General features: G+C 38.0%; 1 protein-coding gene across 1 annotated transcript in view; it reads right to left on the bottom strand.

Annotated features, from left to right (window-relative positions):
- OTOGL (otogelin like) overlaps positions 1-26,856 on the bottom strand; it is a 161,409-nt gene extending 134,553 nt beyond the window's left edge. The window contains exons 1-4 of the mRNA XM_042992814.1: positions 26,677-26,856; positions 4,647-4,741; positions 3,532-3,571; positions 2,282-2,330 (exon numbers count right to left, since the gene is read on the bottom strand). Coding sequence (XP_042848748.1) covers positions 2,282-2,330; positions 3,532-3,571; positions 4,647-4,741; positions 26,677-26,702 — 210 coding nt within the window. The 5' untranslated portion in view covers positions 26,703-26,856. The remainder of the gene's footprint in view (positions 1-2,281; positions 2,331-3,531; positions 3,572-4,646; positions 4,742-26,676) is intronic.
- Positions 26,857-27,570: the final 714 nt, after the last annotated feature.

Below are 27,570 nucleotides of genomic sequence, written 5' to 3'. Positions count from 1 at the left end.
AGGCTCTGAGCTGTCAGCACAGAGCCCGACGCAGGGCTCGAACTCACGAACTGTGAGATCATGACCTGAGCTGAAGTTGTACTCTTAACTGACTGAGCCACCCAGGTGCCCCAGAAATGACTTCTTTATAGTCTTACCTTCATTAGAATTTAGAATCTAGGCAATAGGCACTGCTATTCATTTTATGTCTCTAGCATGGTCCCTGGTATGTCGTCAAAAAATATCAATGAAACTGAAAACAAGCATAATTCAAATGGGAATGATTTGCCTCCCCAGCCTTGTTTAGAACTATGACTATAAAAGATTTTGGGGGAGCCTGGGTGGCTCAGTCAGTTGAACGTCCAACTCTTGATTTCAGCTCAGGTCACGATTTCACTGCTTGTGCTGGCAGCACGGAGCCTGCTTGGGATTCTCTCTCATCCTCTCTGAAAGGGACCACCACCAAGACTGAGCCCCCAAACCCCTCCTTTCTACACTCTGGGATTTTCTCCCTTCCTGGTTCCACTTTTCTCTCTCCCTTACTTGTGTACTTCCCAAATAAATTGGCTGTACCTAAGTCTCTCAGCACCTGCTTTCAGGAGGAAATTTTTGAAACGTAAGGCAGGTGCAAAAGAAGTCCAGGCAGTGGGGGCATACGTTCACATAACTGGTACAAGATGATAGCCCATTCTTCCTCCTTGCTGATAACATCCCCACAGGAGGATGGGAAGCACAGAGAAACAGAGGTTTGTGTCTACCCTTTCTTTGCTCATCCTTCATCTCATTGCCAACATATTTCTGAATCCTTACTCTCGCAGGTATCTATCCATCGATGCTCTGTCTTCCTAGAGCAGAAGTTATGAATCAGTGGGCAAGACTGGACTTATGACGGGTGAAATTTCATGCAGCGCATGATGATGACCTCACTGCCCTTCTTCAGCATTTCTTCTTTTAAAACCTGTTCAGATGTTAAACAGGTTCTCTCTAAATGGGAAACCAAGACAAGGTAAGTGTGCTCCTCACTTATTAACCACAGGTAACTCCTTTGGGGTAAATCATACAAATTCTAAAAATACCTAAGTGGACAATAGTATAACCCTATCCACAGGTCACTTCATGGGACAACTTTGGGGTCTATTTCACAGATTTTTGAAACTAGTAGGTTCACCAACATGCATTTTTTTCTCAAAATGAATTTTCTACTGAGTCATGCTGATGTCTTTCTGTGGTTTACATGGTCAACTGACAAACATGTAGTTAAATTTCTCAGAGAAACATCATTTTAACCACTTCACATGATGCATAAGTACTTAAGTACACAAAACACTCTTTTTAAGGGGGAAAAAAGTGTTTCCATTCCAAAGACAATCTTTTGCCCATCTCACTACAAAAAAAAAAAAAAAGATTTCTGAATAATAGTAAATTAGTTCTGTCCTCTAAATTGACACAAATGGCCTATCAAATCCATCTTCAGTTCTCTTTAATTAACACCAAAACATGTAAAAATTCAGGCACTTACCAGAAAATACTAGCAGAACTGATTGCAATTCAGATTTTGACAAAGGCCTCCTTGAATATATAAGCCGTTCGCTATATAAATATTCAAATCACATTACTTTCCCATGAATACCTTTAAGTTAGGATTCTCTATTTTACCACCCATCTTTTATAGAGAAATATTTTTTAAATCCACCTATTTGAACATTCCAATCATAGTTTGCAAATATTGTAATTATGTTACCCCAAATCCTTTATATAAGGGAACCCAAGCAGAAGGGCCTCCTCAGATTCAGTGCTACCTGCCCTCCAAAAACAGAGGTCACCTCTCCAGAGGTGTCTGTCATCGAGATTTGTCAGACAATATAAAAGCTGTCTGTCAGGACATCAGGACACCTCTGATGCCTTTTTGCAAGTACTTAACTCAGATCATGTAGACCTCTCTCTGCCCCTGTTCACTTGTATTTGTTTGATTGCATCACCCTGCTATCGTGCTTAATTTTTAAAATGATTAAAAATTTCTGGCATGTAGATGAGATTCAATCTCCCACACATGCTGTGAGCCTATCAGTAGGTAACTGAGGTAAATAGCAAAAAAGCACTCTACTGAACAAGTAAACGTGAACTAAGCATGAATTTGAGGGTTGTAGAAAAGCAGTAGAGAAGTTACTTTGCCTCTTCTCCTTCCTGTCTTGTTTTTAGCATTTTTTTCCCCTTCACAAAGGTCTCATTGTTGAAGTGACAGCAGAGTCCCGAAGCAGAATGGATTATTTCTCTGCCTCTTTCCATCTGAGGCATAACCTACCTGTGCTGCTAAAAGAGCTCTTTTCTGTCGATTTTCATTAAACCCGTTTCTGGAAGAAAACAAAAAGAACTTGTATAGTCAAAGGCCCCTAGGCAACCTGAACAAGCCTTTCCCAAGAGAGAGCTGATGTTTTCCTCCTGATTTCCATCACTTTATCAAAGAGGTCTTTCTTGGTTTAACATTTAAAAGGTCCCCCTCCCCTTTTGGAGGGGTTAGATTTGGGTGGCGGTGCTGTATCGTTTTACAAAATTCAAGAGTGCCCCCAAATCTCTCCGGTCTCTGATGTAAACTGAATTTTAGGAAGGAACTTGAAGATAGAGAAGTAAACAAAATAGCGTAATATCGTAACACCAACACACGATATTTTCTCCACATGACCATAAAACCCGTGAGTTAAGTATTCGCCAAGAGCACATTCACTTTTTCCAGACATGATATTCACTTCTCTCCCTTTCCATGTCATAAAGCACAGATTAACATTAGTGTAAATAAGCACATCAATCTGTGATTTATCAAAATCAAATGAGGAATAGAATTCTGCTTTCCATCAAGCAGATCGGTTTAGTTCAAAAAGTGATTTTCATTATTTAGTGCTAGAACAATTTTATTTTTATCATTAAAAATTGTTTTACTCGGGGCTCCTGGGTGGTGCAGTCGGTTAGGCGTCCGACTTCAGCCAGGTCACGATCTCGTGGTCCGTGAGTTCGAGCCCCGCGTCAGGCTCTGGGCTGATGGCTCAGAGCCTGGAGCCTGTTTCCGATTCTGTGTCTCCCTCTCTCTCTGCCCCTCCCCCGTTCATGCTCTGTCTCTCTCTGTCCCAAAAATAAAAAATAAAAAACGTTGAAAAAAAAATTAAAAAAAAAATTGTTTTACTCTATGCTAATATATAGCATGATTATAATCAACAATGTATATTAATAATAAGAATATAAAAGGGGGGATTATTGAACATAACTTCTTTATAAATCTTTGAAGTGAAAGTATTATCTCCTTAGTATCTACATCATTGGACCCCACCAAAAACTCATCTTATAATTAAAATGAAAGGAAACACTTTTTCTTCATAAATAGGGAGATGAATGCCTGAGAATTTTTAATTTGTGGAAATATTTTAAAGAACTACATCTCATGCCCTTATTTTGTAAAATACTTAGTTTATTTTTTTCAAAAGCAGATACATTTATCTGCTGAGCTCTGCTCATTCCCATTAACTTATGTTTTAGAGGACAGAAAGAACAAGAAGTACTCACTTAGATGCTTTCGTCAAGATGGATGATGCACAAATATATCCTGCCAGAGATAAATATACACGTATAAGAATGGGGAACAAATTATCCATATATGAAGGTCATATGTTCTGGTTACTAAACAAATCATTGTAACCTAAATTCTAAAACTTAGTCTGAGTTTTGCTGGGAGTTATTTTGCATTTTCTAGAGGATGTTGAGCAGCAAATACCCCTGTGAGTCATCAAAGTAACTGGTAACCCAGACAGAAGGAACAGTGTACCTAGATTTGTAGAGACATAATAAATACAGTGGGAGAAGCACTAGATTTGGAGTCAGAGCTCCAAATTTTAGTCTTGGTCCTACCACTTAGCAAATGCCAAGTTTAAGCAAGAGAGCAAACACATAAAAAAAAAAATGATGGTGTTGGACAAGTCCATCTTTAAAGTCTCCTCCAGCTGTCAATACTCTATGACATTTTCTCCTTGGAATTTCTGTCACTACAAGGACTGAAAGATTGAGTCCATGACCCGTCTAGTCTTATGTTTCAGTAATTTCTCTCACTTCCCCTACAAGCTTCAAAATATACAGCTCTTTTCAGGATTAAAAACTAATAAGTGGATGTAAATAAATGCTTTCTCCATGAAAATATTCTATACGTATTAATTTATAAATAAAATTGTTATAAAAATCATTGAAAATCAATTTTTAGCCCCAAATGTTAAAGTCCTTTTTACAATAACTGTTCACCATTCTTGGGTTGATGGCATGAAGAAAGTTTAGGTAATCTTTTTCTCTTTATTTATTATAAAATTTCAAATGTTTAAGTTATATCGACAACCATTTTAAATCATCTTTTAGAAAAGAAAAAATTAGAATCAGAGTTTCTTCCAGTAGAGTTACTTATGATAATAAAAGCATGATTTTAACATCTGAAGAAAAGACACAAATAAAAACTAAAGTCCCAAAATTATCTACATTACCAAGAACTTTGAAAAAGATGATCTGGGGGTCATTTAGTATCTATTCATTCCAGTGACTTCAAAGTGCCTTCCAGTGTAAGGGAAAACTGATCGTATCAGTTGCAAGAGAGACGAACACACAATAAAATCAGGTAAAAATTTCATATAACTTCTTACCTTGTAATGACAACAGTAAATGAAGCAAGAATATACTCCGAGGTATCATTAAATTGAGTTTCCTCACAATGTTCATTTCAGTGGAGCCTTTCTCCCTGAAATGCAACCAAATTGTCGGTCTTTACTATGATGGCATCTTAGAAGTTGGCGCATTCGTTGAGTGCTCAAATTCTTATAAATATAACTTTGTAACAACGTAATTCAAAAGGAAATTCCAGTCTTTCTAACTACATACAGCATCTGAAGCTTTAGAGCTTGCAGGCAACTCTTTGGCTGAGTCTCTCATTAGTGATGCATGGCAGCTGCTTACCTGAGCCCGTATTAGTTACACCCTACCCTGCTTCTGCACATCATACTCCTCTTTGGCCTATATTAGTCTTTCACAACTTCTAAACAAGACAGCAGCATCAAACCCACAAAAAGCCTGTTGTTATCTCCTGATGTCACAGAAGATAACCATGATTCCTAATTGTTGATCTATTATGTGTGTTTTATTCACAATAAATAATTACCTGTCCTTTGAGAAAAAAGGGTGAAATAAAATCGTATCAATTGTTTCTAGAATGTCTAGATGTTCTCGTAACGTTTTCTTTAGAAGTGAAAAGTAAACTAAGATGATGTGCGTATGTTTTCAACTCAAGTCCCATTACAATGTAGTTTAAGTTGCCATATGCACGTGCCCACAGATCTTTCTGTTAAACATTCTACAACCGAAGTAGAAAATAACACAAAAAGCTGATATTCTAATATCTGACTTCACAAAGAAACTAAAGTAAAGTAAAGCCCTCAAGACCCTCCCTTCCCACTCCATTTTGCCATCCTCTACGACAGGTGCCCAGTTAGACAACATAAGAGGGCTTCTTATCCCAGCAGTAAGCACACTCTTCTCTGGAAGTGACTATCTAGGTGGGCATCAGAGAATATTTAATCATAATATTCATAATATTTGATTATGAATCATAATCATATATCAAATATATCATATATCATATATCAAATCATCATAATATTTCATAATGAACCCTACAGAGATGACCTAAACCCCGTGAATGAGTGAAAGTCATGCTTATACAAGGGGTGCACATTCCCTATAGCAGATCCCATCCACTACCTCCACTATTATCGGACTCATTTACCAGATGGAGACACAGTGGTAAGGAATGTCTGACTACACAGGAACTACCTTTGAGATGGAAAAACAGGCAGTTAGTTCTTAACATCTTGTTGTACTCAGACACCTCTTCTGCAATGAGTTTCCAGGGCAGTATCCTTGACATTCTAATATACTGCATGCCAGTATCTACTATATAAACAGTTCCTTGCCTGAGTCCCAAATTCACTGATCTTTCACTCTTGTTCTAAATAATTTTAACTCCTTTCCATTGCCTACATGACTGTCAATTCCATGAGTCAGGAGAAGATGTTTGCCTATAAATTCATGTTTTTAGCGTGAAAACACACTATATAATTCATTAAAATTGTAAGTACCTATGCATCTGTCTACACACTACACATACACACACCCCTGCATATGTACACCCATTTTAAATTTTTGATAGATAGGTTTAAATAATTTAAGTATAGTATGTGTTTAGTAAATATTTATTGAAAGGTTGTTGGTCATTACTCTTAAATTAATTAGACAATGAATTGATATAATTTTAAACAGATAGGCTTAGCTATTTGTGGTTACACCCTAAATATTTGTCCAAAAATATGTATCTACTCAACCACAATCAAAATTATAAAATATTCTAAATACTAAGAAGATGTGAATTTTAAAAATTAAGCTTGAAACTTGTTTAGAAAACAATAATTTTCTTCCAAAGATTTTTAAATTAAGAGCAGCAATTTCGTTTATGCAGAATGCTTATTGACTCTTTCTGGAAAGGGTAGAAATTGCACATAACAAATATATGTTACTAAGCCCCCTCCTTAATTTAAATAGTTTTTCTTGGCGTCATGCCAAGAAACTATTGCTTATTAGTTTCCCATGTAAGTCAATCTAAAATATGAATAATCTATAAATCATACTTTAGGATTTTTCCCTCTCTATTAATTGTTTGACTTTTTTCTTTGAACCTAAAATTTTTCACAAGTGACACACATGTGGGAAAATCCGAAAAGGAAACCAAGGTTAAATTTCATGATTCAAAAAAATAAACATTTCTATCATACTCATAGATTTTTCTAAACATTACCAGAACTTGATGAGAAAAGGGTTAGTAAACAGCAGTGTAAAGCCAAGTGAAAAGTATTTATTTCTAATATAAACTTGGATATTTTATGTTCTTAATTCAAATGTAACAACTTGGAACTTTTCACCTCAAATTTCATACTGTATGTTTAAACTTCCGATTCAAAAATATCACAGCCATTTTAACTTGTTAAAGTTGAAAATTCCAAGCCTATATCATCTGGCATTCTTATTACTGTTTCTCTGGTTTGAACTATGTGCATTTAAAAACTAGAAATTGTTTTGTCTGGTAAAGAAAATAATAGAAATTCTAACAGAAATATTCGGGGTGACTATTCTTTTGTAGATAGAGGTTTCAGGGATGCTTTTTTCTATTCCTCCTCCACCCAGGATTATAGAAGTTAGGAGATTAGTAAAGGAGAGTGAACAGTGGCAAAGAAAACAATACAAATCCCAAGGTCTTTTTCAACTAACTACATTATGAACTCATTACACTAAATGGTAGGCTGCGTGAAAATAGGCAAAATAGACTTCCATGAATAGCAACAATAGAACAGAGAGTTTAGATAAAAGATTAGACCCAGAGCCACAAGAAAGGAATTTATGACTGTTGTTACATGTAGTTATTACTGTCAAAATTTAGTTGACAGCTTTTATATTTCATTCTACTGTGACAAAGGAACTTTGGCACAAAGTGAGTCAGCTACCAGCTCGTGAAGAGATATTAAGTTCATAAGAAGTCTGAGGAGACTACATAATGCATGGAATACACAGTTCCCTTTCTGCTACAGGAGCACTGCACATTTTCCCACATGGAATATGATCTTTAGAAAGTCGACACCTGACAGCCTACTGGCCTCAACATGCCACATTAAAAACAACTGGCAAAAATGGGAAAATGTTGGCCTTATACATCAATAATAAAAAGGGGGAGTGTATTTTTAATGAAGTTCATTATCCTTGAGAAAAAGCAACGTCTTTGGTGATTTATAGAGCCCTCATTTTTCATTCATTGAGACCAAATCTAAAGTAGATAACGTTTCATTCCCATCATATCATATTCTACCAGTGAAATGCAATTATTCCTCACTTGCTTTACTCAACCTAGCACATTTCAGGTTTAGTGATTTTATCCGGAATTTGTTATCACTGAGCAAACAAAAAGAATCCTATATCTTTGACATGATTTTAACCACCTGAACTTAACTGCATTATAAGATAGTTTTGCAGTATTCTATTTGTGCTCTCAGGGGTGTGTTACTTGGCAATTTCCGGGATGTTTCATGTAATTTAATTTACAAATGGCATCTGTCTTAGCTTTTCTGAAGAAAAACATGATTGTGTGTCATAAGCAATAGGTGTGTCTGTCATGATTTCAATTTAAAGCTCCCTCCCAGAAGTTAATGTGTTATATTTTATAGGGACATTCACTTTTCAGGTTACTATGATGCCATTAATTTGCCATATCTAACTGGTATCTTGAAAGAAGTAATATTCCTACAGCTCCAGTTTCTTCTTGTCAATATTTTAATACCAAGTTTAAGAAATAATACCAGTATTTCCTGCACTTCATTCTCTAAACTGCTATAGCACTGTGCATTTACACTATATAGTGTAATATATAACACACTAAATATAATAACATAAACTAAGTTTGCTTCTCAGATATTCAATTTCATGTTGTATCTTCAATCATCTTAGATGTTCTTATTTTAGAGTTGCTGAGGGATAATGATATCTGAAGTTTTCAGGAGGATGAAGGATATAACCCTGTTGTTTGTTGGCATTTTCTTCTCATGCCTAGGGTGAATTACGTCATGGGTTTTGTAATTTTGAATTTTAGGTCCATGTCTGGAAGGTGTTTTCTATGCGGATCTTCTACTCCAAAGCTAAGAACGTGCCTCTCTAAAAAAGATTTTGCATCTGTATCTGTCAGTTGCTCCAAGAAATTTCAGTGATATGCCTTACATTCTTGGGAGCTCATCCAACCACTTAAATGGATGACTATTTGATTTTATTCAGCATATTCAAGTATTTCATACCTGGCAAACATTTAAATCATTTAATTGCCATATTGCCAAAAACAGAACCACCAACTATCAAAAATCATATGATGTTATTTTCTAAGTGACTAATTTACATATTTACCACTTACTTTCCCAGTTGAATTACAAACACGTGATATGGAGCCATCTATGATTCACAGGTAAACACTTACCTAATTCAACTCTACTGATTTTATCCAAGTTATTCAAAACAAACAAATATAAGTTTATAAAGAAAGTATATCAAAACATCGCATACTTGGATCAAGTTATTTAAAATATAAAAGAAAACCAGTCAAATATTTAAATGTCATAGTTGGATGACTTCATATCACAGCAAGATTCCAACTTAGACACGGGACAACCTGATTTGTGACAACTACTGCAACAGCCACTGGAGAGTCAAACATCAGCTTATCATCTTCCGCCTTCCCTAAACTGGCAAAGTTGGTACAGAAAGCTGTCTTTGGAGATACAGCATCACTGTGGTTTTCAGCATAGCACAGATAAGTATGAAAACATAACTTAGAAGAAACCAAGCCCTTTATTATTATTTGAGAGTTGCACAAAGGTCGGATAATCTCAAAAAGAAATGTTTCCCCCCTTATCTTGACATGCCCCATTCCCTGGCTCCCAGCCTAAATTAGAGTCTTGCTGAGTTACGTGCAAAATTGTTATCGTTATCTCGCGAAACCTGCAGTAAAAACAAAATCTTCTCTTGGAGGGTTTCCTTCGGTCTTCTCTTCTAACAAGATACGTTTACCTTAGCATACAGTGATGGTTCTCAAACTTTGGTGGGTGCAAAAATCCCCTAGGGAGTATATTGGAAGCACAGATTTTGAAACCCACCTCCACTACATTCTATGTTTTCTGATCCATGAGTCTAAGTGGATTAGGCATCTGAATTGTAATAGAGAATCTAGCTTTGGGGAAATTGCATACCAAACTAGTTCCTTCTAGTAGGAAAGAGGAATGCAAGTAAATTACAAATATGGGAGCACTGACAGATCCCATTGGAGGGGAAAGCTGTAGAGGCTAGAAAAATTAAGTGGAAGCTGGAAGCCAGCCTCACTATCTACTATTGAACAGCTCCTTGTTTGGGAAAATAAAGTCGTGATGTTATTTAATTTGCTTACTCTTTCCACGCTCTTTATGCAGAAAACCTCCTCCCAGAGGCAACAAATCTTGACTATCACTGTGATAGGTGGAATAACCCCACAAAAACATCCATGTCCTAATGCCCAGAACCTGTGAATTTTGCCTTAAAAGAGACTTGGAGCACCTGGGTGGATCAGTAAGTTAAGCATCAGACTTTGGCTCAGGTCATGATCTCATGGTTTGTGAGTTTGAGGCCCGCGTCGGGCTCTGTGCTGACAGCTCAGAGGCTGGTGCCTGCTTCAGATTCAGTTTTCCCCCCCCCCCCGTTGCCCCCCTCCCATGCTCATGCTCTATCTCTCTATAATAAACACTAAAAAAAATTTTTATCTGATGGCAAAAGAGACCTAAAGATATAATTAAGTCAATGATTCCCTTAACTTAAATTCTTGTGGGCCCAATGTAATCACAAGAATCCTTATCAGTGAAAGTGGGAGTCAGAAGGATTAGAGTGAAAGAGAAATTCAAAGATGGAAGAAGCAGCCACAAACCAAGGATTTTGGGGGATTTTCTAGAAGCTAGAAAATTCAATGGAATGTATTTTCCCCAGAGCCTCCGGAAAAAATTCAGTCCTGCCAACATCTTGATTTTAACCCAGTGAAACTCATTTCAGACTTCTGATCTCCAGAACTATAAGATAATAAATTTCTGTTTTAAGTCACTAAATTTGTGGTAATTTGTTATAGCAACAATAGGAACCTAATATACTCACATTCTCTAGCCACCAGGGATAGGCACATGACATTAAGTAAAATAATGTATAATTGTCCCTCAACTGATCTAATTCTCTTTCTCAGGTATTGAAATATATATCACATAGATAAAAGTTACATGTAGTCATAAGATTGTGGGCCTTGTAGTTTTGTGGTCACATAGAATTAGAGGGTAGCTCTTTTTTAGTCTCATGCCTAGTTAAATAAGCAAAGGAAGCTATTCTGCAAAGAGAAGTATGAAGATTGGAGCAGATGTTTAGAGGGAAGCAAAGAAATACGTGATGGAGAAGATACTTCACCACATTCTGGTTTCCATTATCACATCAATCCAATAACTTTGTTTTTAATTGAGTTAACTTGGTTAGAATTTCATTCCCTGACATGCAATGATCCATGACTGATATAGAGGATCTAAGAAAAAGGGGGATGACTGTGATGGTTGATTTTATGTGTCAACTTGACAGGACCACAAGATGCCTAGATATTTGGTTAATATTATTCTGAGTGTGTTGGTGAAGATGTTTCTGAATGATGTTAACATTTGAACTGGTAGACTGAGTAAAGTAGATTGCTCTTCCCAATGTGGATAGGTCTCACCCAATCCACTGAAGGACTGAAAGAAAACAAAGGAAACGAAAAGAAAAGAAAAGAAAAGAAAAGAAAAGAAAAGAAAAGAAAAGAAAAAGAAAAAGAGAAAATGATAGGAAAGGAAAGGAAAGGAAAGGAAAGGAAAGGAAAGGAAAGGAAAGGAAAGGAAAGGGAAAAGAAAAAAATATGAGCAAGGAAGAATACCCTGTCTGTGCCTGACTGTCTTTAAGCTGGGACATCCATCTTCTCCTGCCTTCAGACTCACTCAGATTCAGACAAGAACAAAACTATAGGTTCTTCTGGGTCTCCAGCTTGCTGACTGTAGATCTTAGGACAATGGCTTTCTGCTGAGGGATACTATAAATTAGATGGGGGTTACTATTCCAAGGTCCCCCAAATAATCTGCTTAGACCTAAGAAAAACTGGAGAACTGTGATATATACATACAAAAAGAGGTTAAATTTTCCCAGGGACACCTTCTTAAAAAGTTTTAGATAAGAGGGAAGATGAAAGATGTGAGTAAGAACCCCAAGAAAAACAGAGGTGAGGCATTGTGAAATAGTCCCATTACCACTAAGCATTGTTCTGAGTCTAGCTCATTCTTCTGCTGTCCAAGAGCCAGATCCAGGAGAACCCGGAAGTTAGACTTCTATTACAGTACTGCATTGATGGGAGTCAGGGTGACTTCAATGACAGGGAAGCTGTGACAAGATTGGAAATTTGGGAGACCTTTTATGACACTGAGTGTCTTAGGGATGAAGACACTAAGAATTCTATGTTAGTATGTGGACAACAGCAGGCATGAATATTGTTGGATAGATTAGATTATTGTTCTCAGTTCCTTGTTCATATTCTCCTTGTGGAGAATTATATGTTTTCCCTTTTTTATATGCTTTTTACAATACCTCTCCCTGAAGTAGAAAAAAGTATATTTCCCCTCCATGTTGATGGTTAAATTGGTCATGTGACTTTCTCTGCCCAACTTAAGCAAAACCTTTAAACCTTCAGAGTTTTGGATTGTGTTCTTGCACTTCTGCTATCTACTTTCTTGGATTGTTTTCTTCCCCTTCTGCTACTGTTTTCTTGCACTTCTGAAGAAGAAGAATATGTCCTGGGTAGCCACTAGTCCAGGAAGAATGAGGAAACATGTGGAATCCAGACTAAAACAGACCCTCAAAGAGCTGACTCCCATGGGCCAGAAATTAATGTGTGGTATGCCATTGAGATTTGGGGTTGTTAGTTATATGAAACATTATTGTAGCATCAACCTGACTCATTTGGAAGATTCAGTAGGCTTAGTGCCCCAGCATCTGGGGCACTTTAGGGGTGATGATGTGGGCTCACTCTGGCTAACACTCAGGAAGGCTTTCTCTTCAGGGTGATCTTTCACTAGGTCAGGAGGAAAATACCTAGGCCCACTTTCCTTCACAGGTTATGCTCAAGGACTACTACTTCTGGGGAAACAGATGGGAGAAGGCACAGGATTGTAGCATCTCTGTAGACAGAGGAGAACTCTTACCCACTCTTCTGGTAGAGCAAAGTTAACTTTTGCTCATGTTTTGCTCATCTTCTAGATTAAGTTTAACATCACTCCTCCTGTGCACTCCTTCTCCGACTTCAAGATGCTCAGCCTTTTCTGTGATGGATCATCCACACCATGTCATTGCTCTCAGCACAGTGTATATTGCTTTATGGTCTGTCTCACCCGTTGTGGATTTCTGAGGACATGGGATTCATCTTAATCTCTTCCTTTCCTCATTGTCTAAAAAATATTCATTAGTCAAATAAATTAATGTGTTTCTCTGATATAAGACCCTTGCAGGAGTAGAGTTTTCAAAGCTCTTCTCTTTTGCTTATTTAATGCACAACCACATCCAGTAGACCCAAATAAATGCCTCCAAGTGGATGAATTCAAGCATTGTCCCCACAGGTCAAACTAACATATCTGAGTTTGTAAAGTCAGTGAGCCCAGGGTTCGAGGAGACTCAGATGAGGGCTCTCAGTCATTGACAAACACCTGTTCCTTTGAATTCTGAATAAAGATCACAATTCCAACAGTTTTTAAGATGAGAAAGAAGGAAGACTACACAGATCAATGGATGAATCACAGGACATATTTTCATGGAGAAAGGCAAACCATTAAATATCTCTTTCTTACCTTTCCTTGTTTCCCCGGAGCCACATTTATCTGTGGAAACATAAAACTAAAGCAGAGCACTGGCTTGCCTCTCAGAAAATTGCACTCCCACTCTCCACTACTATTTGGCACTTACTATTTAACTAATTTATATTGCTATTTATCTTTTATGACTATGCCTATCACTTCTACTAGATGAATAGGTGATTGAGAGCTATAAGCCTGTATGCCCCACAGGCCCTCACGCTGTGTTTGATATAAACTTGTCGTTAATAAATGTCATTAGTGGTGATAGCAATAGGATGTTAATGATCATCTCCCTCTTCTGGTATGTTCACAGAGGTTGGTGGGCAGGATTAGAGGGCGGGATGGTGTGGGCTGGGAAATGAGGTTAGGAAGGGAGCCTAACCCAGATCATGGAAAGTCTTATATTCTGTGTTAAATATGACAGACTTTCTCCCGCAGGCAATCGAGATCTGTTAGAAATTCCAGTGGCCATTTTTTTAAAAAAAGCTCTTTGATAGCAGTATGCTACATGAAGTTGAATTCAACATTTCAGAATACAACATCTGGCTTACTTCTTTGAATTTAGTTGCTTTCATCTTCACACAATATCTCACAAAAACTCTCCTTTTCATATAGATGACAAGACAGAAACCCCTCAAAGCAGGCAGAGGGAAAAAATAAGAGATAGTAAAAATTATAAATAGTTACTCATATAAGTTCCATAATACTTACTAGGGGTGAAACATTACATTAGATGGTATGAATATTAAACATATAAAGATAAAACATATACAAATCATCTCTTAAGCTAATTTAATGGGTGATCTAAGTGTAGGCAGAGGAAATAGAAAAAATGAATACAATAGCCTCCTTCCTCAAAGATTACAATCCAGTGAGGTCAATAACATTAAAAGTAATTATAAAATTAAGTATTTAATTGTAACTGTGGTGTGTGTCCTCAAAGAAAGTACCAGATGCCTTGAGAGAGTCTTGTAGGAAAGAGGAAGGTCAGGAGGAACTTCTAAGAGAAGCTTACCTTGAAATTGAGAATTGGAGTTAGCAGGAGAGAACCAAGATGTTACCAAACAGAGAAAACAGCTTATTCAGATGCCTTAAGAAGGAAGGAGCTAGGTAGGTTTGAAGAAATACAGGTTTAGTACAGCTGGAGCAGGGTGAGTTAGGGAGGGAAGGGTGTAAGGCTGGGACATGAGAGCAGCAAAAGGAGGTCATTCAAGTGCTTTGGGCCATTGTCAGAATTTTGGATTTCACCCCAAGAAGAATAGAACCTAGTGGAGAGTTTGAAGCAAAGGAGTAATATAAACAGGATTTTACATATATGTGTATGTGTGTGTGTACATATATGCATATTATATACACACATATATTAATATATACACACATATGTACTTTATATATATACACACGCACATATTATCTATTACATATATCTATTTGTTTTAAGATAACTCTTTATGCAAGGAGAACAAAAGTAAATGCAGAAAAAAAGCCAGACATGGTTATGAGATGATAGTGATTCACACAAGGATGGAAGATGTGAAAGTTGAACAAAGAAACTAATTCAGGACATATTTAGAAACAGAGTCACAGAATTTCGTAGTTAAGCAGACATGGTGCATGAGAAGAAACAAGATGTAAAGGATGATGTTTTCTGGTATGATTACTTGAGTGGGCAGTGGTGTCCCTTATGGAGATGGGAAACTCTAGAGAAAGAGCAGGTTTGAACAGACGTGAAGTCTGTGGAGAACTGTCTTGTTCCTTTGTTTACAGAGATGCAGGTACTTATTTAAAAGCTGACAGGAAAGATACCAACAAAAAGTAGTTACCGAAGATACAAACATAAGAGGCTGCTCAAAATAGACCAGTTCTTGACCAGTAGGAGAGCTTCCTCTCAAGAAGCTTCTAACCCAGAGGGTGAGAGAAATTAAGTACATGTAATGGGGATACTGTTTCAAATATAATTAATATGTTTTTCTTTTTTGTGATTTCATGTGTATGACTTTCTCCCAAGTTAGAATGAGGCATGCATCTGCCTTGGAGATTCAGGTTATTTTATCCAGGAAACCAAGAGGAGAAAAGTAAAACACAATATTCAGCTTTGAACATACAAAATGGGATTTTTTTGTCTGCAGAAAGACAATTAATTTCAAAATCAGGCTTTTCCAAGAAGGAAGGAGATTTTTGCTACTCTTTATCCCCCTTCTTATATATTAAGAGGCAGGACTGAGGACTGGATCTCAAAGTTCTATGTGATGGAGTTCCCACTGAGGTAAGAAGACGAAGGATTTATTCAAAGCCCATCACCCACAGCCAGATGGAATGCGGAAGGAAATGAATCAGAGGTAGGAAAGATGATGCCGCCAAGGGCACGCTAACGGTAGAAGCAAAGTATGGAGAAGCAAAGGGAAGACCTGAGTTCAGCTCTCCGGGGCAGCCCTCAGATGCCACTTGACAGATGAGACCACATGTCTCCATAGGAATGCTGTGGCAGGCACATGAGAGTCTGATTTCAGAGCTAGCAAGAGGGCCATTCCTTCAGAAAGAACCACCTTGGTGGCAGAAAGTCTGCAGGTTGGACTTTGTCGCCTGGGACTCGGAGACAGACCTCAAACTCAAACCAGTGAAAGCTGAAGTTGGACTCATCAGAGAAGATAACCAGAAGAACAAAGCAGAAGTTATAGCAGCTTCCATCAGCAGTTGCAAACATCAGCAGAACACTAGGGATAAAACACTAGGGATGTGACAGCAGAAGTGGCCAGCCCTAGGAGAAGCTCAGACCAGCCACTCGCTGCAGGGACCCACACTGCTCCAGAAAGCACTGTTGGGAAAGCCAGTCTCCCAAAGACCAAGAGAAGTGAGCCACACCCCACCCCCACACCTAGATGCCAGCAAAGGAAGGTACTGGAATTCTGAAGGACATCTCCTAAGCCATCCAAATAGAGCAGTGGATGATGGTCATAGGGTCAACTACAGTAAAAACAAACAAACAAAAAGAACCTAATTATTCATTGTACATATGAGGTCAGAGTTAGTAAATAGTAGGCCCCACCAAATTTATGAAAAACAATAATATTACATCAACAATGAGACATGCCTCGTAAGGTGTGAAGCTGAAAAGCTGTATCATTCTGGAAGACAGAACTGCGGCAGTGCCTGGGACAGTTGCATTTACCACATGCTGCGAAAGACCAGAAGGCAGAAAATAAGCAATGAGCAAGGTGAGAGGGGCTGCAGTTCAATGTGATCTCAACTGACTCAAGCTTAGTAACCTACAAGCTTAGTAACTGGCTTTCAGGGGCCAGGAGGAGCTGGTCCCAGCACACCACTCTACTCCAACCCAGTTAAAGAGCCATGATAGGGCAGCATCTATATCAAACTCTAATTTGAGCAGATCCCAAAACTGGTGGGTTTTTACCTGTCCTTCTACCTGATTAACACCCATCATGACCTTCAAAAACAAAAGTTACATTAACAAGTCAATTATTAGGTTGAATTAAATCACATTAATTCCGTTCTACTAACCAGCCTTGCTATTTTCTTTTTATTGAAGCTAGCTTACATCCAGGACACTGGTTTCCCTTTAACCTGAGTTTGTATTTGACAAGGTAATTTTTCTTCAGTCGCTCTATGAATTTGCCAATAAGGAGGCACTTGCCGCAATCACAGAAAAGCCCTCTGTTGGCCACTTTTGAAAGCCAGTATGCTCGCTTTCAGGCTTTAGAGCATTCCTTTCCCCTGCTTTGCCAAGCTGAGCTCAACGGCAAATTCTGCCTTAAAATGTTAAGATAAGAATGGCCTAACTGTTTCTAGGAGATTTCATTGTTAAAACATGAGACTTGTCAGCTCATAAATCATATCATACTGCATTATTCCAAGATTAGTTGTAATAGCCTAAAGAAACTTTTATAAACATTGGACTGCTTTTTAAAAATTATATTCTGAGATACAGAAAGGGGGTAAGTGTCTACTTGCTGGGTACATGAAATGGCATTATATTATAAAGAAAAATGAGGTTTTTGCAACACATTTTCTAAATAGCAGGGTTAAGTCAGAAGCTTTTGAGAAGGAATTTGAATGGGGAAAATAATTTTAAATGACTTATTATTTCACTGTTATTTTAGTCTGACTCACATATTTCTATGTTTTGTGCTTGTACTACTTTACCAGTTTGGAAGATTTTTTTCCTCACTTCTAAGAGGAAAACAAACAACAGTTTATTATTCATTAAAAAAAATTTTCTTTGGAGAGACAGAAAGTGATAGTGAGTGAGGGACAGAGACAGAGAGAGAGAGAGAGAAAAAAAATCCTGCAGAGCCCGAAGTGGGGCTTGAACTCATGAACTGTGAGATCATGACCTGAGCCAAAGTTGGATGCTTAATTGACTGAACCACCAGGCACCCCTCATTTAAAAAATTTTTAAGATTAAAAAAAAAACCTGAGCAAAATAACTCAGTATTACTTTTTATCATCAAAAAAAATAAAATAAACTTGGATGCTATACTAAACTATAGTTTTAGGGCGCCTGGATGGCTCAGTCGGTTAAACGTCCAACTTCAGCTCAGGTCATGATCCCAAAGTTCATAGGTTCGAGCCCTGTGTTGGCCCCTGTGCTGACAGCTCAGAGCCTGGAGCTCCTGCTTCAGATTCTATGTCTCCCTCTCTCTCTGCCCCTCCCTCACTAGCACTCTCTCTCTCTCTCTCTCTCTCTCTCTCTCTCTCAAAAAAATAAATAAAACATAAAAAAAATTTTAATATAGTTTTAGAGTACTCTAAGGTATAATATTATGTAAGGGAAAACTTTTTAGACAACAAATATTTATTACAGTAGTGTTGTCACATTATTCTTACTAGAATTCAAAATTTGTCATAGCTCACTTTCGTCATAGTTTGCTTTTCCTATATGAATCAGTTTTAAGTTACTTCTGGTGACTGACAATGACTCTGTTGGGTGATTTAAATTTCTAATAAGAAGGTCTTGCTTGTTGTTGAGTAGATGGTAGTTGCTGGAATCACTTAAGGCTCTTTAGTTGCAAGTATCAGAAACTAACTCTGGCCAACTTAAGCAAAAGGGGAATTATCAGAAGATTATTAGAGATCTCACAGAACTAATAGGAAGATTGAAGAATCACACTTAGATTTTGCAATATATGCATGTATTAAATCATTCCGTTTTATGCCTTAACCTTACACAATGTTATGCATCATTTATATCTCAATAATAAAGCTGGGAGGAAAATCATGCTTAGTACTATGAATATTAGATTATCACTTAAGAAAAATGAATTCCAGAGGCACCTTGGTGGCTCAGTCAGCTAAGCGTCTGACTTCAGCTCAGGTCATGATCTAAGTTTGTGAGTTCGAGCCCCATGTCTGGCTCTCAAATTCAGTGTCCTCCTCTCTCTCCGCGCCCCATCCCCCCGCCCCCAGCTCAAAACTAAACTAAACATTTAAAAAAGTTTTTTAAAGAAAAATGAATTCCAACTGTCTCATATTTCCTTACAAAAACTCTGTTTAAGGTCTGAGATCCCTCGAGTGACTAATTGGGTCATATGCCTAACCCTTGACTATAGAGAAAGAATTTCATGAGATACCTCAACTTTCATTACTAGTTTTCCAAGATTCCATACAGTTGGGGGAATGTAATTCCCAAAAGAAAATTAGTGTCATGAGAAAGAGAGAATGGAGGCTAGACAGCTTTAAAAAAAATTAAAAATAACAAAATAAAACAACAAAGCTTCACTACACTGCTTCCTCAACTTTGTCAGTGCCATAAAACTCCATTGATACAAACGAAAGGCAGCTACTTCTCTGGGTCTCAGTTTCTTCTTTTGTAAAATGAAAACAGTGTATTAAAAGACTACAGATTGTCTGTATTTCGCATTCATGATGACCAACTAGGCAGACATTGAAGCTACACTTGGAAGTGCTTCCATCTAGACAAAAGGACTTTTCCTGACCCTTGTGGACTTCAGTCCTCTCCATCCCTCCATCTCAGTTCTACCTAAGTCTTCAGAAGACATCTGGGGCTTTTCGGGCTCTTGCACATGCCAGAAGTCTCCAGAACTCAATGGATCTCACTTGGAGAACCTGAAAATCAAATATATTTTACTCCAACACAGATGAGGTTAAGTCATGCTGTCTGAAATGCATGTGCTCCATTAAAGAGTGGATGTTCAGGGTAATACATGCCAAAGGTAAGAGTAAGGTTCTTTAACTTATTTTCTGTTTAAAATGAAGTTCTGAAGTTCCTTTCACAAAAATAAGACTATTTATCTTAACAAAAACAAGGCTTGGTGCTCCATCTAGAGGACATTCTGTATTTTCCAGAGGGTCCTTCAGACATGTCTATTCCTCTAAATCTTGCTGTAATAATTCTACCAACAATTTTCTAAAAATCAACTAATATGTTTTTAAAAACATTTGGAATAAGCCTATACTGTGTATCAGCAAAGAAGACATAATCCTTACCTCCCAATTTCAACTGACTGTTGAAGTAATAACTTTCTTTTTATTCATGAAATATCTGGGTACATACTAAGAACTTACTGTGCTTACTATTGGGAGTTTCATGGTTTAAAAAAAATTTAGTATGATTCCTAACAACCACTCACTAGTTTTTTAATAATTTTCATCAATTATCAGAAGCTTTTCTTTTTAATTTGACAGATACTCCCCCTAATTTAAAACAATACAGTGAACAAAGATATACCTTTTTCACTTAGAATTACACAGCATTTACTTTCAAAAAGACCTGCCTGTTAAGAGCACATGCTATTTTTATGTTTAGTAACAAGAATTTCAGGTGAGTAATGATTCACAAAACTTTGGAAAAACTTGCTTTTTATGTGAAATCCAGGATTCATTTATGTGAAATTTATTTATAAATTCATTTATTCATTTATGTGAAATCAAGGTTTCCAGTGTGGAAATTCACTTTTAACTAAAAGTAGCATACGCAAAGTGTCTATTTTCCTGTAAAACTCTGTGAGAAAGTAAAGTCATATGGTAAAGCAGAGAAGAATGGACTAGGAATAAGAATCTGGGAGGGAATTTGGGGGCAGAGGAGTGGGGAGTGACTGACTTATCTTGGACTGAGGCCATCTCAGTCAGGACAGGGTAGTCAACCATAGCTTGACAAGCAGAGCAGGGCCCTCATGTTACTGAACTGATTGAGTTGAAGGTTAAAAACAAAACAAAACAAAACAAAAAACCAACTGCACACAAAGTTCTGTGAGAACGGAAACAATCGCCAAGAAAGTTTTGCTCTGGGGTCTGACTTTCCATACTGGTCTCATCAAAAATTTACCATATGTCCTGAGGGTATCCACCAGAGACAAAATAATGTATTGGAACTTCCAAGATACATAAGCCACGGAAGTAGATTTTTCCCATAGAAGGAAAGAGTGGGGGTGGCAGCATATTCATCTCAATACCTCACTCACAATTTGCAACATAGTCTTGAGAATAAATGGTGGTCCTTCTAAGGCATGGCTAATGTAATGATTTACACCCAGAGATGGGTTTCTTGAAAGTAAATCTGGATGAAATTTCCTTTTGGATTTCCTTCATTGAAATGTAAATCTTGTTTAAGTGGATCATAATAGTTAAAGTTGCTGTAAGAGTTCTCTATGCCCTCTCTTGCCACCTAAACAGAGTTCAAAAAAATTGCAATGTCACAGAGCCAGTGAGTAGCAGAGCTGGGACCAGATCTCATTTACACTGGCTGACCCTGAGCCATCACTCTTTCGATCACAATGTAATCATCATAAAACTACTATGAAACACCACAGCCTTTATGGAACCAGTTGTCAATGAATGCTTAGTATCCTGTCTCAGGAAGAGGTAAACTGCTTGGATATGGCATTCTTATTTTGAGGAAGACACAACAAACTAAATAAAACTTTATAAATCGTAACAATATTTTGGTTCTTTAGGGTAACTCTGAATATATTAAGAGACACATAAAATGGTTTTGAAAAATTGGCTTAGTGCTTCACTGCCTTGTGTCAAAATAGTCTCTGGGCAATATCCAGTCACTTTAAAGCCACAAAGTTTGTTAAAAACAAACTTAAGGGGTGTCCTAACGGCCAGGATGGACCTATTCTAGAAGATAGAGATAGTGGCCTCTGGCCTGTGGATGGAATCACCCGGCCTCCTCCCAGCCCACTGTCTTTTGCTCACAGTCTCCCACCTCTGAGAACTAGGCCTGAGCGAGGTTGAGAAAGGGCCACCTTTGTTTGCTGCAGCCTGACCAAGGATCCTCTGCACTAGCCTGGGAAAAGCATGAACTACAAAACAAAGGAAGAACTATTTTTAAAAAAAGAACCACTAAGAATACTAGCACTAAACAAAACTTGAATTAATTCCCAAACTGAGCTGCAAGGGTTCACTTTGCCCACGGTTTTGGCAGCCTTAAATCATGAATTGATTTTTCCCAAACTGCAAACGTTGATTTGATGCCAGTGATACCTTGATGCCCCAAAGAAAAAGTCGACATCACCTTTAATAATTATTTATGCTTCTTTGAATTTCTTTTTATTACTTTGACGCATTAAAATATTTTAAAATTCTACTAATGAAGTATGTATTTTACTGAACTGAAGAGGCTCTTTCATGGGTCATTTAAGATGCAGGGCACATCCTGTCCCCAAAGAGCCCAGCAAATATCAGTGCATGCAGAGAGCAGCCTCACAAGTCACATCCAAATAAAATTGCAGTGAAGATACTCGCTTTTAATGCCATTATGTGCCAAAATAAACCACGGAAACCGCAGCATTGTTATACATCCAAACTTAAAATGCAGAAACTATGATGTTTCAACCTGCTATAAAAAAAAAATGGTGCCAGAGAAGCTATGGCCAGCTCTGGCAGGATCCAATGTCAGGAGACCCTGTCAACCTATGTTCCCTACTTCTAATCACCTAAGCTACATTGGAGGTCTACTTAAAACTCAGGAAAAAGCAGAAACCTGGTTTTGGTGAGTCTTCCCATTACAGCTGTTTTCGATCCCTCCTGAGACTCCTCCCCATATTGATATCTGACTTCTTTGTTTCACTTAAAACTATTTCTAAACAAAAACGACCACCCTAGGAGAAAGATGATAATCCATAGGCTTGCTTTCCCTGTAGAATAATGTGGTCCAAGTGCATCAAATAGTGCTTCTCAAAACTGGCCTGCACATTTAGCAAGATCTTAGAGAGCTCCACCCAGATCAATGAGATGCTACTCTCAGAGTATGGGACCCAGGCATTGTTTTTAAGCTCCCCCAAGTGATTCTAATGCAGCTTTGTCTATGGAGACACCCTGGCCAATGTTCTATGACATGACTTTTGTGCTTAATCCCTTTTGGTCGTCCATACAAACATATTCCAGTTTCAGAAGCTGCCTAGAAATTTGCTTCTTCCAAGAAATGAATTAACACTAAATGATTTTTGCTAAAGGAGGCAAGAGAGGTTAAAGAGAAAAGAAAAGCAGAAGAAAGCCAATTGCATTCTTATGAGACTTAACCAATTTCCCAGCTGCCGGGTCTTGTTTGGTCAATTGGTCAAAGATTGTATTTTCTTTGTTTTACTAAGAAGCATGCTTCAAAGAAAATAAACATTAAGTCAAAGACAGTACTGGGTAAAGAGATTATTCAACTGGGATTCACAAAATCTGGCTCATGTTTAGCAGTTAATAGTTGTGGGACATGGGACTTTGAACTTACCACTCTATGTCTCATTTTCCCATCAGAAAAATGGAATACTACGCAGTACTTCCTTCTTCCAAACTCCCTATTAATCTGAGTATCTATCTGTGATCCATTCATTAAAATAACTTCAAGGATGCCTTGTATTCATCAAAATAACTTCAAGGATGCCAAAAATGATGGGGCAGAACTTTTCCTTATGGACTCACATGTAGACATTAGAGAGACCAGATTATAAAATCCTTAGAAGATTAAAAACAGATAAAATAATCAAAGCAGTGCTGTGGGAAAGCTTTGCTCAAACTAAAATACTGAAAGGTCTGTGGAGGATCGATTGTTTATGATCCTGTTCTCCAGAGACTGAAATTCTTTGGATACACCAGATGGTTTTATTTATATAGCAAAAGTTCAGCTCTAGTGAGGTGCTGCTTGCAGATTCACACACAAATGAAAGAACCCATATTTTTGGATGTGTACATGTCCTAACTCACAAGTGGGATTTTCCATTGTTTCTTAGGGACCTTTAAACAAATTTTATAGTTCCAAAGTTAAAGAGACAGCCCAACACATTGAAAAGGAACAGCAGCCTCCCAATATAGCAGAGCAATCCAGAGCCTAAAATTTAACACAGGAAAGTTACAGATTTGTAGGGATCTCCTCTATCCAAATGTAGGACAGACCTCATTTAATTCACTCTTTGATGTTCATATACAATCCTATCTCCTCAAATAGCATTCTTGAAAATGAAAAAGAAAACTCAACCCTCTTCCCATCTGAATATTTCAAGCTGCATCCTGTGTCAGCTCCTGGCACTGAGTCAGCCTTGTCAGCCCAATTTAGAGCATATGGCGGTGATCCAACTCATTGTGGCTGTTTGTGGTCCCCAGATCAAGTTTCAAAAAAGAAGGGGCAACAATCCGGTGACCTTCTCAAGATAGTAGAGAACAACGCTGGTCATGACTGACACCCGATCTTTCTGCTAACATTAGCTCCTAATCAAGAATGGTGCCAAGATTGCATCAGACACCAACCCACAAACCTTTCCGTCCTCCAACAAGAGGTGTGGAGCATCCTGTCACCCGCTGAGTTTCGGTTTTAGAATGCCTTTCCCTTTCAGATCCAAGGAAGTTTGGTTTTATTGACATTTGAGATAAAGTTCAAGGTCTGCCTTAATTGAGCTTTCCTGTTATTTATAGTGCATGCCCATTTACTATTCTTTGTCTTTGTACCTAGTGAGGTTCAATGTGATTTGTAACAATGACATGGTTAAAAAGCTCCAAAATGAATCCTAGACATTCACCTCATAATCAAGAAACCTCACTCACTTGGGATCTTTCTCCTGTGTGTCTCTCATGCTGTCTTCTTTTTTTTTTTTTTTTTAATTTTTTTTAACATTTATTTATTTTTGAGACAGAGAGAGAGACAGAGTATGAATGGGGGAGGGGCAGAGAGAGAGGGAGACACAGAATCGGAAGCAGGTTCCATGCTCTGGGACATCAGCCCAGAGCCCGACGCGGGGCTCGAACTCGCGGACCGCGAGATCGTGACCTGAGCTGAAGTCGGACGCTTAACCGACTGAGCCACCCAGGCGCCCCTGTCATCTTTTCTTAAAAACATGACCATTACTCTTCCGGGGCTCTGAGTCATCCTACCTCTCCACTTCTGCTGGAGCTTCAAGACTGGCTCAGGCAGAGTCACAAACTGGGACCCAGCAAGGTCTACAGAAGTACGCTTTACCTTCCAGGCCAGGCTCCATTTCTTACTTGACCAAATACCAAGTTATCAGTGTGAAAAAAATGACCTTGACACTTGCTTCAGTAGCCCTTAGATCAAGAAGCTGTCTTTAACCCCACAGGGATTTCAGGGAATACGTGTTCCTTGTTCATCCCCTGAATTTTACATAAAAGTCCGTATTGAGGCCTGAAGATTTTCGGAGCTCTGGAAGCATTCAAAGTAACTATTGGCTTTACCCCAGCTCTGAGTGTACACGTAATATATGATTGGAATCAGTAGAGTTCCAACATTTCTATACAGAGTTTTATCTTCTTTCTATCTCCCCAAACAATCTTTGAAGCTAGATGAAATGAGAAAAAAAGGATGGAATTATTTCACCCTGCCTGTTTGTTTCCATGAGGGTTCTAACCAAAAGGAAAAGATGAGTCATTCAGCATCATTCCCTATTTGGTGGTTTGGACTCTGGGCTACTTTAACCAAAAGAGGGCAGCACTCCATGGGATTTGAATTCACAGGAGGCAAACCTTCAGTTTCTAACTGAACTCTTTACCTTAAGCGTGGCACTGCACAAGGTGTTGTGTGGAATGCAGAGATGAAGCATTGGGGGAGCAGAACATAGCTATGAGTTGTGGAGTGGTGAAGGATACATCTGGAAATAAAGAACAGGTTTAGATTGTGAGGGTCCCTTAAATAGTAAGCATTTAAACTAGATTTTGAGTGTATTGGGGAGCCACTCAAAGCTTTTCAGCAAGTGAATAATATGGTTAGAACTCTTTGGGGAAGATACATCTGATAGAGATGTACTGGAGAGACTGAATTGGGTGAGACTAGAGAGGAGGGAGAAAAATTGATAGGAAAATAATACAAAGAATATCCAGGAAGTGACAAAGGTCTACACCAGAGGCATAGTTGCACAAATGGAAAAGTTAGACCTGATGGGGGAGGAACTGCAAAGGAGGAAAAAAACATCTTTAGTGGAGTAGATATTGGGAGAGAAGAACCAAGAAAAGCCCAAAGTTTTACATCTGAGAGTTGAGCATACGGTAGAAAGTTTAACCTAAGCTGGAAAGACAGGAGAAAAGAACTTTTTGAAAGCATGTTTCCTTTAGGCAGAGTTAACATTATTATGTTGCCAAAATACAAGTGGTGCAGGGTGGAAATACAGGAACGTCATGGCCTCAGGACTATCTTGGAAAGAAGAAATAGCCCAAAATATATACTCCACTGTCTGTTTTGTTCACCTGAATATATGTTCCACCTGCAGATATAGTGTTGGACCTTAGGCCTGTGTTTCTACGTCCTCTTGGCTTTATATAACTCAGTTTATCTGTCCCTTCATTATACTTTATCTTTGTATCTTATGGTAGAACCACCTCAGATCCTTTTGTGAATAAATTGGGATAAGCATCATTTAATTAATATGTGCATTACATTTTTTTGAACAGACTCCAAAGACATCCTTCTGTAGCACATAAATTCCCAAGTAAAATTCATATCAGTAACTAAGAAAACTAATGTGCAAGGCACTCAACTAAAAGCTTTATGCATATCATTTCATTTAATCCTATGATTAATAAAACAACCTTATAAGTTCATTCCATTAGTATCCCATTTTATAGATAAAGACATTGACACCATGAGGTTAATTAACATGTAATATAGAGGCAAGTATAGATGCAAGTAAGAGGCAGAGATTGAATTATAACCCAGGCAGCCCGAACTCAAAGTCAATGTCCCTAACCACCTTACCTACCGCCTCCTGTCCAGATGTCCATTGTGTCATCTCTATTCTCCTGGTTCTTCTCTTTTTGTCCATGTTCCACAGTAGGATGCTACTTTTTCATGTTGAGGGAACATTGGCCTCCAGAGGCAGTGTCTTCAACCAGAAAGCGCTGTTGCCTCCATGCACAGAGTATGAATTCGCAGGTTTAAAAAAAAGGCACATAATTCCATTCTTTAAAAATTGAATTAATTCTGTCTCTGAGTCCCACACATCAGGTTGGAAGAGTAACAGTCCCATGCCAGTCATTTGAGATACTCAATTCCTCTATCCATTAAATCATTCAGAAATACTCTCAAGATACCAGAAAAAAAATGAGAGGGAGAGATCAAGGAACCATGCTTACTTTTGGCTCTTTCAGTCACTCAATTTGCCTGTAATTAAACATTCCCATGTCTTTTATAACTGCCAACATATTAGCTACTACTAAGCCTATGGCTTCCATCTTTCCTGTCTTGAGCTCCCGATCAATACATCTAATTGCCTATAGATAAGCCTACAAACACTACAAATTTAGCATATCTAAAACTAAACCAAACTCGTTTCCTAAGACACCCCATCCAACCACTATCCTCTTTCCTTTTCTATTACTTATTTTAGTGGATGACATAATTACCTACCTAGTTTCCCAGGACCAAAAAAAAAAAAAGTCACCTTAGCACTCCCACTACTTCAAATCTTACATCTAGAACTTTGAGTCTGAGTAATCATAGATCACCAAGCCCTTGGATTGTACCATCCTGAATTACTGCTATTTGATAGATAGATGATAGATAGATAGATAGATAGATAGATAGATAGATAAACATGTTTGTACACTTTGTGGTCTACACAGTCACCACACTTGAGATTATTAATGAAGG

Source organism: Panthera tigris, chromosome B4 (assembly GCF_018350195.1).
Source record: "Panthera tigris isolate Pti1 chromosome B4, P.tigris_Pti1_mat1.1, whole genome shotgun sequence".
Taxonomy (NCBI): Eukaryota; Metazoa; Chordata; class Mammalia; order Carnivora; family Felidae; genus Panthera; species Panthera tigris.
This window is presented reverse-complemented; position numbering and strand designations above follow the sequence as displayed.